The sequence below is a fragment of the Alligator sinensis genome, unplaced genomic scaffold, assembly GCF_000455745.1.
Source record: "Alligator sinensis unplaced genomic scaffold, ASM45574v1 scaffold752_1, whole genome shotgun sequence".
Taxonomy (NCBI): domain Eukaryota; kingdom Metazoa; phylum Chordata; order Crocodylia; family Alligatoridae; genus Alligator; species Alligator sinensis.
This window is the reverse complement of record NW_005842000.1, coordinates 317,325-333,292: the sequence shown is the minus strand read 5'-3', so window position 1 is coordinate 333,292 and position 15,968 is coordinate 317,325. Positions and strand designations below refer to the sequence as shown.

Sequence of the window (15,968 nt, the reverse complement as noted above, 5' to 3'; positions counted from 1 at the left end):
AGGGTACCCGCGTACCCCCTGCCTGTCTCGTGTACCCGCAGGGGTACACATACCACAGGTTGAGAAACTATAGTCTAGTGCCATAGTGTTGGGCCTATCTCCTGTAGTCAGCCCGACGTGGCTGCTAATGCTCTGGGGTTTTCTGACCTAGCAATCAACATTTACGTTTGGGAACCACTGGTTGTATGTGAGGAGCTGGGATTTTCAAGACACAATTAGGACTGGCCCAGAAATGACAGTGAGATGAGGGCTCTCAGTTCCCCTGGACTTTCCCATCTTAAAACCTTAGGTTTTGTAGCTAACAATCTTTCCAGGTCTTGACCCGCTGTCCTGGAGGCTGGGACCCCCCCGCTCCTGAGAAAAAAACCAGGTGATCTAAGGAAAAACAAGTAGATCCCCACAGCTCCTACTTCACTGTGATGGGAGCAGGGAGTCGAGGGGCTTGCTACACTTTTTGACGGCACCTTGTTCTCCGTTTGCTTCTTGATATGGGGATTTAGTTTTACGGGGCATCTTTCTCTCGGAGCATACCTTTCCCTTGCAGCATCAGTCTGCATCCGTGCAGTACACGTTGGCTCTATAATATCGTCACTGTGCTAGCTTGTAGACGCACAGTTTCTGCAACTCAGAAGCGCTCTGTAACCTGACTTAACCCAAGGCTCCTCCTGGCCGTGCACAGAAAGCCCATTGTGCAAGCCCTGGTACACCCGGGAGACTGTTTACACAGAGACTTGACTTAACACACGGCCACTGTTCCCTTGCAACCCCTCAGCAGCCAATGCTGGCTTCTTCTAGATGAAAAGGAAGTGCTTGACATCAAACAACTGGATTTCTCCTTAAATTCTGGCCTTCCAGAGCTCAGGAAGGTCCCATTTTTTAAAGGGAAGGAGGGGAAATACTGAGAAAAATGTCAAAAGGGGGGCAAAAAATCCTAAACAAGCATCTCAATCATTTAGTCAGTCAAATGCAACTCTCCTGCACACCTAGGGACCCTGCATGTCAATGCAATCTGCATGGAAGACTATCAAGGCCACGGCCCACCTGTCTGGGGTACGGTCCGGAGAGCGCTCTGAAATGAGCCCTCCAGTCTCAACAGAGCCGGATGTCTAGGGACTTGGGTGGAGCGGTGGAAACACTCACCAGCTCATGATTCCCACCCCTTTTTTCTGCTCTAAATCCTTCAGTCGGGCTTTTTACGTTAACCAAACACACACCGGGAAAGCCTGGCTCGTGGGACGCTCCCTGCAGAAGCCGGCTCTCACAAGCCTACAGCTGCGGTTTGGGTTTGCAGGCAACTGAAGCCTAGATGGGAAGGCGCCATATGACCGGAGAACTGCTGCCATGTCCGGGGTCCTTACGTTCGAGGTCCCCGCTTCGTAGCATCCCAGCGCTTGGCCAGCTTCCCTGTCTTTATCCTGACATTGCTCCTTTGAGCAGACTTTGCCATTTTACCCCATCTTCTAGGTCAGAATCCAAGGCACAGACACCCTAATTTGCTCAAGATCACCCAGGAAGTCTACGCTAGAGCATGGACTCCAATCAAGCTGTAACCACTGAACCACAAATCCTCCGAGACACCAGCATGAGAGAAGAGCGCACCTCCCTCCCCAGCAGCCTGGTCTGAGGGGCTTTTTGCAATGCAGTGCTGCTAGGGCAGGGCTCAGCCCTAATGCAGGACTGTTCATGGTGAGGGGCTAGCAATCAGTCCAGTGCTAGATGCACTGCCCACATTGCAACACTCTTCATTTTAGCATAAAACACCAGGCAAGAAACAACCCTGCAGCAGCCCAGGCAAAAGGACCAGACAGCGCACTGAATCCCCAACGCCTGGGACCCCAGGGGTACTCGGGCCTGGGTGCTGAGCCCCCAGGTCTTTGCCGTGAGCTGCAGTTGCAGGGGGTAAAATGGAGGTAGGCCAATGACCCGGATCCATGCAGGTCGGTGAGCTCAGCCTCTAAAAATTGTGCTTGCCCACTGCAGCACCGACAATCACTTACAGGCATAAAACCCAGGCTGCAAAGTGCAAAGCAAGAGGCCAGGTGGAAAAATCAGGCTCTCAGAGTTTCTGGCATCCCTGCCAAGTCCACGCACAAAGTCAGCTGCTCGTCCTCCGCTGTCTGCCAGCCCAGGTACGTGAGCTGGTGCGACTGCTGCACTGACGGCGTCGCTGTGCTCTTGTCGTCCAGTATAAGGGCAATGGCTCCACACCCCCGAAAGGTGAAATCCCGCTGTGCAGCCAGAGGGCTTTACTGCACCGTCTGCAGCGCAAGGAAATCTATGTGTCTCTGCGTTAACCTCAGCAGAGGCAGGGGCATGCTGCCGACAGACCCCGATAGCAGAAGGCTGCAGCAACCTAGAGCTCCCCTCTGCCGAAGCATCCCCATAAGGACCGGCACAGCACCTAGCGTGGAGAATACTTGCCAGATAGGAAAGTCCCTTGTTCTCTCATCCTCAGGGAAGCAACTATGGATTTCTAAGGTTGGGGAAGATCAGTGAAGAGGTGGGGGGAGTAACAGGAGCAGTGCCTTGGGATGGGGATGACTTAATGGCTTGGTGAATCAGGTATGTGCTATGCATCACTGCCCCCAGCCTGGTTGTAGCCACCTCTTACATATAGATGAGAAACTGCTTGGGAGCCCTGCCTTTTCCATCTACGTCCATTCGGTGCTGGGCATGGAGCGAAGCCGTCCAACAACTGACCTCAACCCCCGCAGCAACAGCTGTAACAACTGATTCTTGCCCCTGCTCCTCTGCAGCGATGGGGGCAGGGGTTTGTCTGGCACCTCCTGCACTCCTTAGTTTTCATTTGTCTACATATTGTGTGATATGGCATTCAACATTGCTCCTTCAGCCTTGCTCAGACAAGTCACAGATTCCAGGATCCGAATCCAGGCTTCGCTTTGATGCACCCAAAGGCACACAGTGGGACCGCAGCCTGTGCTTCAGATGCAAACCCGGCCCCTTGGGAAATTTCTTTCCTTACCCTCTCGCCAGACTCGCCACGGATCCCAGTCGGGCCAGGAAGTCCAGGTTCCCCGCTGGCACCTTTGGGTCCCTGGAGGGAACAAAAAAGGCAGACATCTCACAGTCACAAGAGCCTGTGCAGCTTTTCATTTTACTGAGCAGAGTTGCAAACTCTGGGTCTCTTTCTTCTCCCTTCTTCCAAGCACGGCTATCAGCCTGCGTCTGCCCCCGATCCCAGCACAGCTCATCTTCTTCCAGCTGCTTATTATTCTTGCTTGCCCTGCACTGCCTCTACGGCCCTACCTCCTGCAGGAAGCATCGCTGAGGTCCTCAGCCCATTCATTGCCAGATGTTGCTTATCCAGACTGGACAAAGCCATGGCGTTGGAAGCAATGGACCCCAAACCTGGGCTTTGGGAAGCACTCAAGCTTCACTCCAGCAACGCAGGGCTTTTGCCAGAGAAGCTGATTCCAGCCCAGGCACTTTGCCAGAACAACAGTGACTTCCAGCCTAGCTTGCACACCTCATCATGCCCCTGGAGGACATAGTGATGCCAGGCCAAGTTTGGACTGTGCCCCCAGCCTGAGTGAAGTTTTGGGCAGTGCCTGCATCCTACTTCCTTAGGGGTAAAAAAAGGGTCCCAGGGTCACAAAGGGGAAAGGACACTTAAGACAGTGGGGCTGGGACTGTTCAGGTAAAGAATGAGCTGTAGTCAGGCAGCTTCCCTCTTCATCTCTTAGATGAATGTGGCTTCATTTGCTACAGGCGGCACAATAGGCTTGTTGGCTGCTCTTGTTCTTTTCCTATTGTCTCATATTACTGAAGGTGCAACTGGATCCTGATTAAATGAAATCTATTTATGTCCTAATTTGTCACTACCCCCCCAATTATCCTTCCCAGAGGCTTGCAGGGAAAACACCAGCCTATTGTTAACAGGATGTGTATTAAACTACCTTAATTGCTAGTTGACTGACCTGAAAGCCTCTGATACCTGGGGCTCCCATTGGGCCTTGAAGGCCAAGTGCTCCCTGCAAAAGAGAAGAATAAGAATCATTAAGAAAGATCGTTCAAGCCCAATGAAGTCATGAATACAGTTAAATTGGTTTTGTTTTGATGAGGAGGAAGCCTGCAAAACCTATACTCCAGAACAGGCTTCCCAACAGCCTTGAGGCTGAACAGCTGCTATGGCACTGCTTAATTGATCTTTCTGTTGTCACCCGGAATGACAACGATTATTTCTGTTGTATTTAATGCTTAGGCTCATTAATAATGCACGAGACTAGTGGCCATGCCTAGGGATAAGTATGAGGTAAGTGCTATGGATGCTTTCCGCGTACACCCTTGTCATCACCGGTCTCGTCTATCCAACACAGCCCTGCCATTCATCCTCAACGCGGTCTGCTCATACTCCAGTTCAACAAGGCGTTTAAGCATGCGATTAAACCCACTGAAACGAGATGGGTTCCCACCACTCACAACCACCTAAATGGTGCTTTTGTGATGAATGCATCTCCCGTGGAGATTTCTGAATTGCTTTAAGTGTAGTGGATCAGATCTTAAAAAATACGCATTTCAACAGTTGTTATTTTTATTCTCTGGCACTGGCTGTTCGAGAGATCATTCAAAGTCAGGGGAAAATTGGATGCCAAAGATAAATGCTTTTGCAACGTTCTCAATTCCCAGCCCACTTTCCTCTTTTGCAGCTTAATGCCTTTGCTGTCCCTGCCCTGTTCTAGCTGGGAAGGAGGGGTTTCAGGGAGAAGAAACAGTAGATGGAGTTGCTTCGAACTCCAAAACAACTTCATCACGTGGGCATAATTATATGCAGGGGAAGTTAATTGAGTCACTGAACTGTTTTTCAACTCTGAGTTGTCAGATGAAGTTAGGCAGAAAACTGGCAGTTATGGAAACAGGCTGTGTGGGCTGGAGTTTTGAAAACCCACTGCCAGCTTTCAAAGAAAGGGGCTGTGGGGCTTGTGCAGCCCCTCTGAAAGGCAGGTAGGAGGAGGTCCGTGAAATGCTCACATGCAGATGTCACGGCGGGTGCGTTTGCATGTGATAGCCTGGCCTTCCCCCCCCTGCCACAACATACGTGCAAATGGCACAGTCGGCACCTGCAACTGTTTCCTGTTTGCTCCCAGTGTTTTAACAAGACTGGTAGAAAATGATCATTTCCTTTCGAGAACCTCTGATATAATCCCCTGAGGAAAAGCCACACACCTAAACCTTGAGCAACACTGCAAAAGCCCTGAAGTGACCGAGGAGCCTAAGTCCCGTGTTCAAAGTAACTCAGGCGCTTCGGAGCCCTGCCACGAAGTTACAGGCTAGCAGGGCAACATCGCAGGAGGGCCCTGAAACCGAAGCTTTGCACAGGGCTCCTGGCTGTGGAGCCTGAGCCATCCCGACTGTTGAGAAGTCCCTTTAGAAAGGGAGACTCAGACCCACAAGCCATTGACTCAAATTTCTGAAAGCCCCTAGACTCAATGGTTTTCAAGCTTTTTTGGCAAATTTTATGATGCAAACAAATCCCCTAAACGCAGCTTGCTCCAAAACAACCAGCCCAACCTGGCTCTGCATCACAGTGTGGCCAAATGGGTATAACAGTGAGGGCAAGGAGCATTTTTGTAAATCTTTTGACATATGGGTTCACAACATCAAGCCTGTCACTACAGCAGGGGATCTGTACAGTTCCAGGGTTTGCTCTCAGTATTTTCTACAAGGACAGGGAAAACAGCACATCAAAGGAAAGGTTTCCTGCTTTGCATGATAGGAGTGGCTTAAGGGTCAGTCGTGTTAAGGAAAGGAGTGGGGGAAATGTCTCTTGTTATCCAGAAAGTGCTGATGGTTCAAGCTGCTTCCATGTAGTGGAAGGCAATGGAGACAGCAGAATCGGGCCCACCTCCTGCAGATTAAACTCTCTGCTGTCAATGCTACAGCAGAAGGGCACACTGCTTTTTGGCTTAGCTGGATGTCACCTCTGATCACAGGGCTGGGTTTTCAGGCCACACAATACTTTCAAGCAGTAGCGTCCTACTTACAGATGATCCTCGCGGTCCAGACTCGCCTCTCTCTCCGGGGATACCGGGATCACCCTGTCAACACCACCAAAAAGTCATTGTGCTGTTCTTCGGCATCAACTCCAGCCTTCCCAACCCCACTGCAACACCATGTCATTAATGCACCGTGGTTACAGCGCATTAAGTTTAGTATCTGTAATAACAGGGACTAAGTGAATGCACAGGACTGGTGCTACTGTTCAGTAGCACCGATGCAGTTTTTTTGTGATGCTAATGTGCAGTAAACTAATTCAACTGTGCATTAGCGTGTTAGCATGGTGTTTGCCGGGCTGTGCTAATGCATAGTAGAATTTGTCTACTGCGCATTTAGTGACTTGTGTAGACGTGCCCCATTGCATAGAGGCTGCACTCATATCACACATGGCTTACCTTTCATGTTCATTGACCTTTAAACAACAGCAAGACCTAGCTGTTGACTGGGAAGCAGATCTCAAAACCCTTTACAAAGGAGCCCATTGTAAACACCCTGCTGTTTACAGCTAGGGAAACTGAGGCACAGACAGGTGAATGCCGTGCCTAAAAGCCCCCAGCAGGTCTCCTGAGTCCCAGTCCCATATGCTGTTCACTAAGACACACAGCTGCCCTAGTGTGGCCTGCTTCTTCCCATTGCAGTACAGCAGATGGTGTCTGTACATGGTCATTGCTATAGACCTGCGACCCACCTCACACTGCCCAGAGAAACGTCACATCAAAGATTTCACAGACACAAGTGCTTATTACAGATACTCCAAGCTCTGCCGCTCCACAGAAGCAGCGTGTGAGCTGAAGCTTAGTGCTGTCATTTAAAAAGCATTCACAGAGGTTGTGATATCCAAAAAAAAATCGATGAGATACATACAGGGATACCTGGCTCGCCAGACGGACCTGCCTCTCCCATTTCTCCAGGGCTACCCTGTAGGAGGGGACACAAACACTCAGCGAGGACACAACTCCACTGTCATTTCTCAAGGAAGCAGATGGAAAGAGAGGATGAAATTAAAGTCTTGCTGGGGGGGATTTATAGATAACAAAGCACATTTGAAAACTATAAAGAGAAGACTCCAGATAACGTAGACCTCTACAGAAGAGTCATGCTTTAGCCCACATGCCGGGACCTGCAATACATTATATTAAACCACACTCTGTCTAAAGAAACTGCCTCCTGGCCTAGCCAGTAATCAGCAGGTGCCCTGAAGCATGAGGACTAGTAACCCTGGTATCCAGGAAATTATGAAGAGGCAAATGCTGAGATAGAAAATTGAAAGGAAGGAACAGACAGGACGAGCACCTTGTAATAGGCTGTTTGAAACCCTCCTTCATCCAACGTTGCTGAGGGCCAGCCTCGTGACTCCAGGGGCAGGGGCAACACACGCTGCATAAAGCTGTGCAGTAGCTTACCTTGAAGGGATTCTCAGTATAGATTCCCTTGGAGCATCATGCTATACACACTGAGTGGGGATCTGCCTTAGCATGGGACTTTGGCAGCAGAGAAGTCATCATTAGGGTCGAAATCCTGCCGCTGGCACAGTTCTCAGAGGCTCTTTTGGGGTCCTTTGAATTCAATCTAAAGGACCATCTGTCTTGTGGCATCTGCACAGAGCTAAACCTGCCCGTGCTCCCTTTCTCTGGTATTTACCTTTATGTTAAATCCCTGGAGATTCACCTACTTTTGCATTTCCTCAAAGATCTTTAAAATGTCTTTCGAGGAATAGCTGAAACTTCAGCTCGAGTCAAGCCAGTAGGATCCCCGCTGCATTTGGGTAATCTAGACACATCAGATGCAAGAAGAAATGCAAGCCCTGACTCTTGCAAGCACTCATGCAAGTGCACAGACTTCAAGGAGACCACTCCAGCACTGTTGGTGTTGCACGATGGGAGCCTAAAGTTGCAGTGCGCTAGGGTGACCCAGTTAGTATTTTCCCAGACAAAATTAATCATTAATAACATTCACTTACTGGTTCACCCTTTGCGCCTTTGATACCTGCTTTTCCAGGTAATCCCTGGAATAAAAAAACACAAACAAAATTTGAAGTCAGAATACCTAGATCTGGTGCAGAATAACATTCACTGCTTCCTGTCTGGTTCAACATAGGAAGGGCCAAATTTGCATAAAGCTGTGGCAGACATAAAGGCATTTCTATTGGAGACACTTTCCAGTGCGCAAATGATGGGGAAAATTACTGTTTCATTCATCATCCCAAGAACTAATCCCAGTCGACAGATAAGTACCTAATGATACTCCTAACATTTTCCTCTTTATTTTAGGTCTTGTTTTATGGATGCAGGCTACAGCTTTTGGACCCGACTCCTTTCCAGGATATCTGCCTCTCCCCAGCTAACACATCCCAAATGTGTTTCCAGTCTGTATGATGTACTGTGTCTAGACACGCTGTTACTGTTCTCCCTTGGTGTTATGGGAAGATAATATTACCCAGTGCCTTAAATCTTTGCAATGCCTTCAGGTGGGAAACACCAGATCTTCTGTCCCCCAGCTCAGTCACCTCCTTTATGGCAGCGACACTGCAATACTCACGGGAAGTCCATTTGGCCCCTTCTCTCCCGGCACTCCCATGCGGGCAGTATCCCCCTGTGGAGATCAACAGGTTAAGAGGGACAGTCTGCTGTAGGAAGTAAGTTGATACTATTAGCAAACAGGTGTTTTTGGAGCAAGATTTGTCCTTCCTCATGATTTACAGAATCGAGAGGCACACGTATTGTTTTGATTTTGAATCCACTCCGAGCTGCGTTAGGTCCTGCCGGGGGAAAAAAAAGCCCCCAGTCTTCTTTTATTCTATCACTATACTGAGAGTCACCCCAAACCTTCAGACATTTGAGGTCAATTTGTGAGGTTGGACACTTTGGACTGGATTCTCCAGTTTCACTTTAGTTCAACTTCACTCAGTTGTTTCAGATGTGTATGACTATTGGTGAGATCAAATTCAGGTCTAAAATTACTCACTGCAGCTTTTGATTTAGGGCCTAATTTTAGAGTGAGACACCTGAGTATAAATCAATGGGGAACAACCCCTCCCCCCCCCAACTCAGCTGAAATCAATGCCATTACACTGATATCAAAGGAGTATTAAATGATCAGTCAGGCACTTCTCATACATCCTAGGACTAATGTTAACAGGAGCACACCTGCAAAAACACATGCATTTATTGTGTCTGTATAAAATGTGGGTGCAAATGAGCGGGCAATTAAAGATGCAAGAAGGGTGATTGTACAAGACAGTGCTTGTTTGCACACAAAGCCTCAGACTTCAAAAGCAGCTGGCTAGGTACCCAACTCACCTTGACCATCAGTGGGTGTCCAACTCATTTAGGAGCTTCAAATTCCCATTCACAACTTTCTACGTTGAAGGATCTCACTTTCTTTCCCCCAAGTCAAGATGTCTACTTTTCTCTGGATCCTCTGTCATGTCATGCCCTCCTTTAAAAATCTGAATCCTAAAGTGGCACCATAACACTTAATAGTACTTTCCCCAAAAGTGGTTAGAGTGAAAGGATTTCTATTTGCCTATTTATTTTATGTCATGGGGATAAGGAATGATCCTTCTGAATAACTTTATTCTAGTTACTTAGTAACATCACAGAAAAAGCTCACTCTTGAACCAAAACCTTTCAAGATTTGCTCTTCTTTGAGAAGAGCAGCAAGCTTATGAGAGCAACCAAAGTTTTGCTGCACGTGGTGTTTAAGTAGGATTTTACAAACCTTCTCACCATCGAGTCCGGGACTTCCATCTCGACCATCTTTCCCAGGTATACCCTGAAAACACATGCAATGCAGAATAAGCATGTGACAAAGCACAACACAAAGGTCCCAAAACATGTAAGGATCGATCAATATTTCAGGAATAAATTATGAAATCCCTTTTATTAGTTCCTCTGAACCCAATGCTGGTTTAAGTTTCCATCAATTTTCCATCGACTATTCTGCACCACTTACTCTTAACAAAAATATAAAAGTTCTAGATCATAAAAGCTCAATCCAGATCTTACTTGCGGGAAAAAAAACCTTACAAATTCTTCAGTTAAAACTGAATTTCAGATAATTGACGGTGACACTTCAAATTTTATAAAGGAAGCAATAAAAAAGCGATTTTATTAAAATGCTTTAAGAATAACAATTTCAAATGCGTAGCCCTTAATAAAGGCATAAACGTCTGCCACAGCTGACCCTACACCTGCTTTTTTTTCTTGAAAGCATAGGTGCAAGTGGATGGTCAGACTAGGCTGCCTTCAACGCTTTCAGGGAGCTGGTAGACAAGTACTCCCCACCCCTCACTCCCGTAGCTATAAGAGGCCAAATTTCAGTCTCGCTGAAGCTGGACAGAGACCTGCCATTGCTTGCAACAGAACCAGGATTTGGCCGAAAAGGGTTGCAGAGATGGGCTCAGGTGCAGGTTACCTTGACAATATCTACCTTGGTGCAGAAACCATGTCAAAACAGGAATGGGGTGCATCTCTCCTATCATTACCTGGACAGTCATGGCATGAAGAAGGTAACTGAGAGACTTGTACTGTTAAAGGCTGACTTACAGGTTCTCCTATGGGCCCCTGGGTTCCTGACGTTCCTTTTGGTCCAGGTCTACCCTGGAAACAAACAAGTAACATATGAGCCAGTACTGAAGGTATCAGGAGGAACAGCCCCAGATCAGAGCAGTAAACTACAGTGATGTGCAAACCCCAGAGGCTGGGTTGACTCAGGTTGAATTTGAGCTTAACCTGTCTAGAGATGCACGACTAGCTCGCCTGGAGCATCAGATCTACAAAAGCTGTAGCGTGCTCATCATTACGCAGCACTAGCAGCTTGACCCAACACAGACAGAAGTCACTGGGTATATATATTCCCAGTGACTTTGATACATGTTGAATTAAGCTGCAAGGATGGAGGCTTTTTTAGAAGCATTTAAGCACTGCTTGTTCAGTCGTCCAATGCCTACAAGTGGGTACATCCCCTTTTCCAAAGCAACTCCGACACTTTAGCTTAAATTACTTAACAAGAATTATATTTTCAAATGCATCCTCTAAATTTGGTCCTGTCATTGCTTTTAAGGATTATAGGTGTGGAGAGATGAACCAATTATACTGAGTTAAAAGTTGGGGTCAGGCGGGACTTATCAGACATCTGCCGCTCTGCAGTAACTGCTTCATGTGTCCACTCCTATCCCATGGCAAGTGAAAGCTAATTCAGGGCAGTTTGCCCCTGACTGCTGTGGTAGTCCAGGAGGTATGGCAAGAGGCAAGAAGACTTGTGGGTGATATCTTTTAGGGGACTACTTGTACGGTTGGCACAGACATAGACAAGCTATTGGGTATCACAGTGCTCTTCCTGAGGCCTCTCTTCTTGCTTATCTTAAATACTGTGATTGATTTATAAGGCTATCACTACTTTGCACATCTCCAATGGTTTCTATTCATTGATCCCCAATAAGGATCATTCTCCCATTTTGTTAATGGGGAAACTGAAATACAGACATGTTCAATAATTTGCCTAAGGACACAAAAGCCATGCATGCCTATGATAGATATGTTGCGCTCTGCAGCAGCGTCCTCTAGTACCCTGCACTGCTTCTGGCAGGCTGCTTCCTTAACTAGCTGGTGCATAATTGTGACTATATGGCATCAGGGCTGGCTAGGTGACGTGGCATGAGGACAGGCTAATTGGCACTCCTGTCCATTACTGCCTCTTCTCCAGAGACACAAAGAACCTAATCCACCTGGAGAAGTCTTCCTTGCACCAGATAAGCCACTAAGATAGACCAGCCAAGCTCCCACTACACTATTAACAAACCCTCCCAATGGCCAGTCAGTGTTTTTAGTAAAAGGAATGTTTTATTGCACTTACAGTATCCCCTTTAGGCCCTCGAAATCCTTGAGGCCCTCTTACTCCTCGGTCTCCCTGCAATGACCAAAGAAAAGCCATTAACCATCTCTGACTTGAGGAGAGAGCCTGACATTTCTGGATCATGAGTATGGACTCTCCCCCACCCCCTTTCCTGAGAGCTGTTCTCTGGAATTAGCACTGTCGGGGTTGAAGGATGCACATTAAAGGCTGCTGTACTTTCTCAGTTACACTCTGCAGTGCTTTACATATGGATGCATGGCACCTGAGGCTCTGATGACAATCCCGCAGTGCAGGGACTCTCTCCCCCTTCGCACCTTGGAAGTACTTTGTTAAATCAATAAAGCAGGGCAGATTTCAGCAGGCGTCTAGGATCCTGGCTGCAGTAATGATAAGATGATGCAGTGCACGTGCAATATTTCTGGGGCAATATCTGGGTAGTTCCCACTAGGGATTGTGTGATGTAGCTGTGGCAGCAGCACGGCACTAGGTGTAAAAACCAGGGGTTCCCTTCGAGTCCTATGATCCCACACTGGCCCCTGGTAGCGGAGGCTCTGGCATGGCGAGAGCAAACATTAACGATTCAAAAGTGGCACTGCAGGACAGGACTGCAAGGTGTGAGATGGATACGTACGGCTTTCCCTGGAGGTCCTGGCACTCCTGGTGGCCCCCGGAAACCAATATCTCCCTGAAAACAACAAGACCTTGTTAAAATATGCCATCAGAGCTTTCCTAGACTAGACTCCGAACTGCATCCCTTGCTGACTTACTGACAAGGTGAGCAAGCAGGCACAAAGCCGGAAAGGACCAAATGCTTCATGGTCTCCGGCATAGAGGATGAAGCCCAGATAAGCTCTTTGCCATCCTCTCCTTGACAGACTCATAGCACTCATAGCCTTAATAGTGCATCTGTCCCTACAGAAAGGCTCGATGTCATCAAGCTCCACTGTTTAGTCCTCAAGTCGATAGCCTTGGGACTAGATAGCTGTATTACTCAGTAAGGGCCTAATCCTCTGATGAAGTTGATGGCGAAAGCCTGGACCATACAGCACCAGAAGCTATAGGGAAATGCCATGTCTTTCTGACGGTCCTTCAACTTTTGCTTGGAAGAAGATGCAAGTGGCATCATGTGAAATGGCCTCTGCAACGCTCATTATCATCTCCCTCTCCTGGCAGGGCATCGGCTTGCCCCCTCTGTTTGGAGCATTTCCCGAATACTGGGAGTGCCACTGATCTCACGAGGGGTGCCCTGTATGGACAGGGTGCCCTCCAGTCTGTGCCCCTATGGTGCTCCTTGGTGCTCCCCCAACGCTGCCTGCTGCATGGATTTAACAAGGGGGAACATCAGGAGAAGGTGCTCATTACTTACTCTGTCCCCAACTGGACCCACTGGCCCTGCGAGGCCTCTTAGCCCTCTTGGCCCCTAGAATAGAAAAGCTACCAGTTACAACCAATTGTGAAAATAGTCATAGAGAATGAGGATGGAAGGGACCTCAGGAGGTCACATCTAGTTCAGCCCCCTGCCCAATGGTGAAGAAGATAAAAACACCGCAAAAAAACCATGGTCAGCAGTGATGAGCCAACACAAGTGGGATTCTCATAGGGCCAGATCCTGCTCTCATGCTCAGGGACCTCCCCCAGGGGATGGCACTCAGAGAGTGCACCCAGGTATGTGCCGTGGCCTTCCAGCTGCAACTGGGGGACAGAGATGGGGCAGACAGTAGTTCTCACATCAGTGTTTCAAGTCATGAATGGCAGTGCTATGAGGGGCAGAACCAAGCCCAGTGAAGTCAGTGAGAGCCTTCCCATTGACCTCAGCTATCATCAGAGCAGGGCCTCGGCACAGTCAGTCTTTTGCTTGACTCACACGCTAGCATTTACATGAGTAAAGGTCACGAAGACTTGAACCCAGAGCTCCCTAGCTCAGAGCTGCGAAGGCAGCAGAGAAAAACCACCGCAGACACTCCAGTTTCACACCAAAAGCCAGGGTGATTATTGCAGGTGCAATGCTACTGATTGGGTTGGAAAGGTAGATGTTACCTGCAGGCCAACGGTGCCTGGAATACCTGGAGGACCTGGAGGGCCAGGAGATCCCTAAGGACAGGAAACAGAAGGGAATTAGAGATGTTCCAGTGACAACTGCTGCCCTGCATCCTTGGATTAATTCCCCCTGGCATCTTCTCCACCTTAAGCTTCCTTGTAAATCGCTGCCCCAGCCCCACCCCCATGCATTATGTGGCCTCAAGCTTTGCTGCATGCAATTTCTTCCATGTCACAGAAGTGGTCGGCCAGGCCACGGAGATGACTATCTGCCCAACTTTTGTGCTCAGTGCAGGTTTTATTTATGAGTTGTCAACAACATGTGCAAATTTGCAGCAGCCGTTTTAGTTGTGAACATCTCTCATCACAGGAACGATTAATCTTCTTGCACTGGAATATTCTCGTAGACATAAAAAGCAGAGGCCAGTGATGCCTGCTCTTTAATCCACACCTCAAATGCAAACCGAGGATCTTAGGACTGGAGCAGTCCCCATGGACATCAAATCCAGTCCCCTACTTTTGCAAGTATTCTATTATTTCACCCCCAATCCCATACTAAGCTTCCCCTTTCTGTCCAACCAATGCCCAGTTTGTCCTTCCATCTTCAGAGAAATTCCTTAGCCTATGCTTTTCAAGAGGAAAAGAATATATATATATATATGTGTATGTGCGTGCGTGCGTATGTATATATGTGTGTATGTGTGTGTGTGTGTGTATGCATGTATGTGTGTGTATATAAATATATATATATATGTATGTATGTATGTGTATATGTGTGTGTGTGTGTGTGTATATATATATATATATATATATATATATATATATATGAGGGGTGTGTATATATATACGCGGGGGGTGTGTGTGTGTATATATATATATATATATATATATAAATTCGAGGTGTGTCTATATAAATTCGAGGGGTGTGTGTGTGTGTATATATATATAAATTCAAGGTTTACCTTTTCACCATCTTTCCCCATTTCTCCAGGCTCCCCTTTGTGACCGGTATGCCCCTGCAAATAAAAGCAAGATTGAGAGCAGTCTTCATCTTGCCTTCTTGCAATTTAATTTGTATTAGACCAACTCAGGATATGAAGAGAGGCAGGGAACAGACTGAACTCAACGGGAGGGGGTTTGATACCTCTGCTGTGTAGCACTATTCCTCTCTTCGTGCATGGAAGTTGCATGTTGGACACAACACACTCTCCTCCATGGGAAGCTTGCTACCAAAGTTTGGAATGAGGAAAAGGGGTCTCAAGAAATGCCAAAGTCCTATTTTCAAAACTAACGTGCAATGAGAATTTAACCCCTACATGTCAAAGGAGAGAACTGGCAAAAGCATCTTTTGACTTTGAACTCTACGTCTGAGACCCTTTTGAAATTTTACCCCACACCTTTAATGCTCTAATTCCATACTGTTTAGTCGATCACCTGCACCTTATTTTTACACCCACTGGAGAGTACCCATCAGGCTTCCAATGAAGCCCAGATGCAACTGGACAGTCTTGATATACAGGCCTGACACACACTGCTTTGTCAAACCCTTACTGCTATCTTGAGGAAAGCCTATACTGATTTTAGTGGCAGCGGGTAAAACTTCCCCTTGTGCAGAAGGTCAGTACAGGGCGGAGGCAGCACCATGTTCTCGTCTCCCGAGCTTTCTATTTCATAGGCCTCGACGGTCACCCGTTGGAACGAGTCAGTTCCCAAGCAGTAGCTGTGCATGTCCCTAATGCTAACAAGGATTCAGCTCTGTAAAGGGAGGGGCATTCCTTCAAAGGGCTGAATTTGAGGGATGGGAAGGTTGAAGGCAACCACCGTTTCCCATATGCATTGTACAGGACAGTGCTGTGCCAAGCCCACTGCATCTGCCTCATGCATGCTGGTTTCTGGTCCAGAAGCTGTGCAGCCACCAACAAACACGCTCCACTCAAAGGCAAAGCTTACCAGTCTGTTCACAGTGCCATACTATGGTGGCTAGACTTGTTCGAGTTTGGGAGTTAGCTCGCATGGAGCAGAGCCACCTTCTCTCAGCATGGCGGTGCCTTGTGCACGAG

At 47.7% G+C, this 15,968-nt stretch overlaps 1 protein-coding gene across 1 annotated transcript in view; it reads right to left on the bottom strand.

Moving 5' to 3' along the window:
- COL9A3 (collagen type IX alpha 3 chain) overlaps positions 1-15,968 on the bottom strand; it is a 55,518-nt gene that overhangs the window by 12,297 nt on the left and 27,253 nt on the right. The window contains exons 12-24 of the mRNA XM_006021628.3: positions 14,871-14,924; positions 13,909-13,962; positions 13,238-13,291; positions 12,503-12,556; positions 11,872-11,925; positions 10,563-10,616; positions 9,736-9,789; positions 8,554-8,607; positions 7,976-8,020; positions 6,880-6,933; positions 6,003-6,056; positions 3,939-3,992; positions 2,984-3,055 (exon numbers count right to left, since the gene is read on the bottom strand). Coding sequence (XP_006021690.1) covers positions 2,984-3,055; positions 3,939-3,992; positions 6,003-6,056; positions 6,880-6,933; positions 7,976-8,020; positions 8,554-8,607; positions 9,736-9,789; positions 10,563-10,616; positions 11,872-11,925; positions 12,503-12,556; positions 13,238-13,291; positions 13,909-13,962; positions 14,871-14,924 — 711 coding nt within the window. The remainder of the gene's footprint in view (positions 1-2,983; positions 3,056-3,938; positions 3,993-6,002; positions 6,057-6,879; positions 6,934-7,975; positions 8,021-8,553; positions 8,608-9,735; positions 9,790-10,562; positions 10,617-11,871; positions 11,926-12,502; positions 12,557-13,237; positions 13,292-13,908; positions 13,963-14,870; positions 14,925-15,968) is intronic.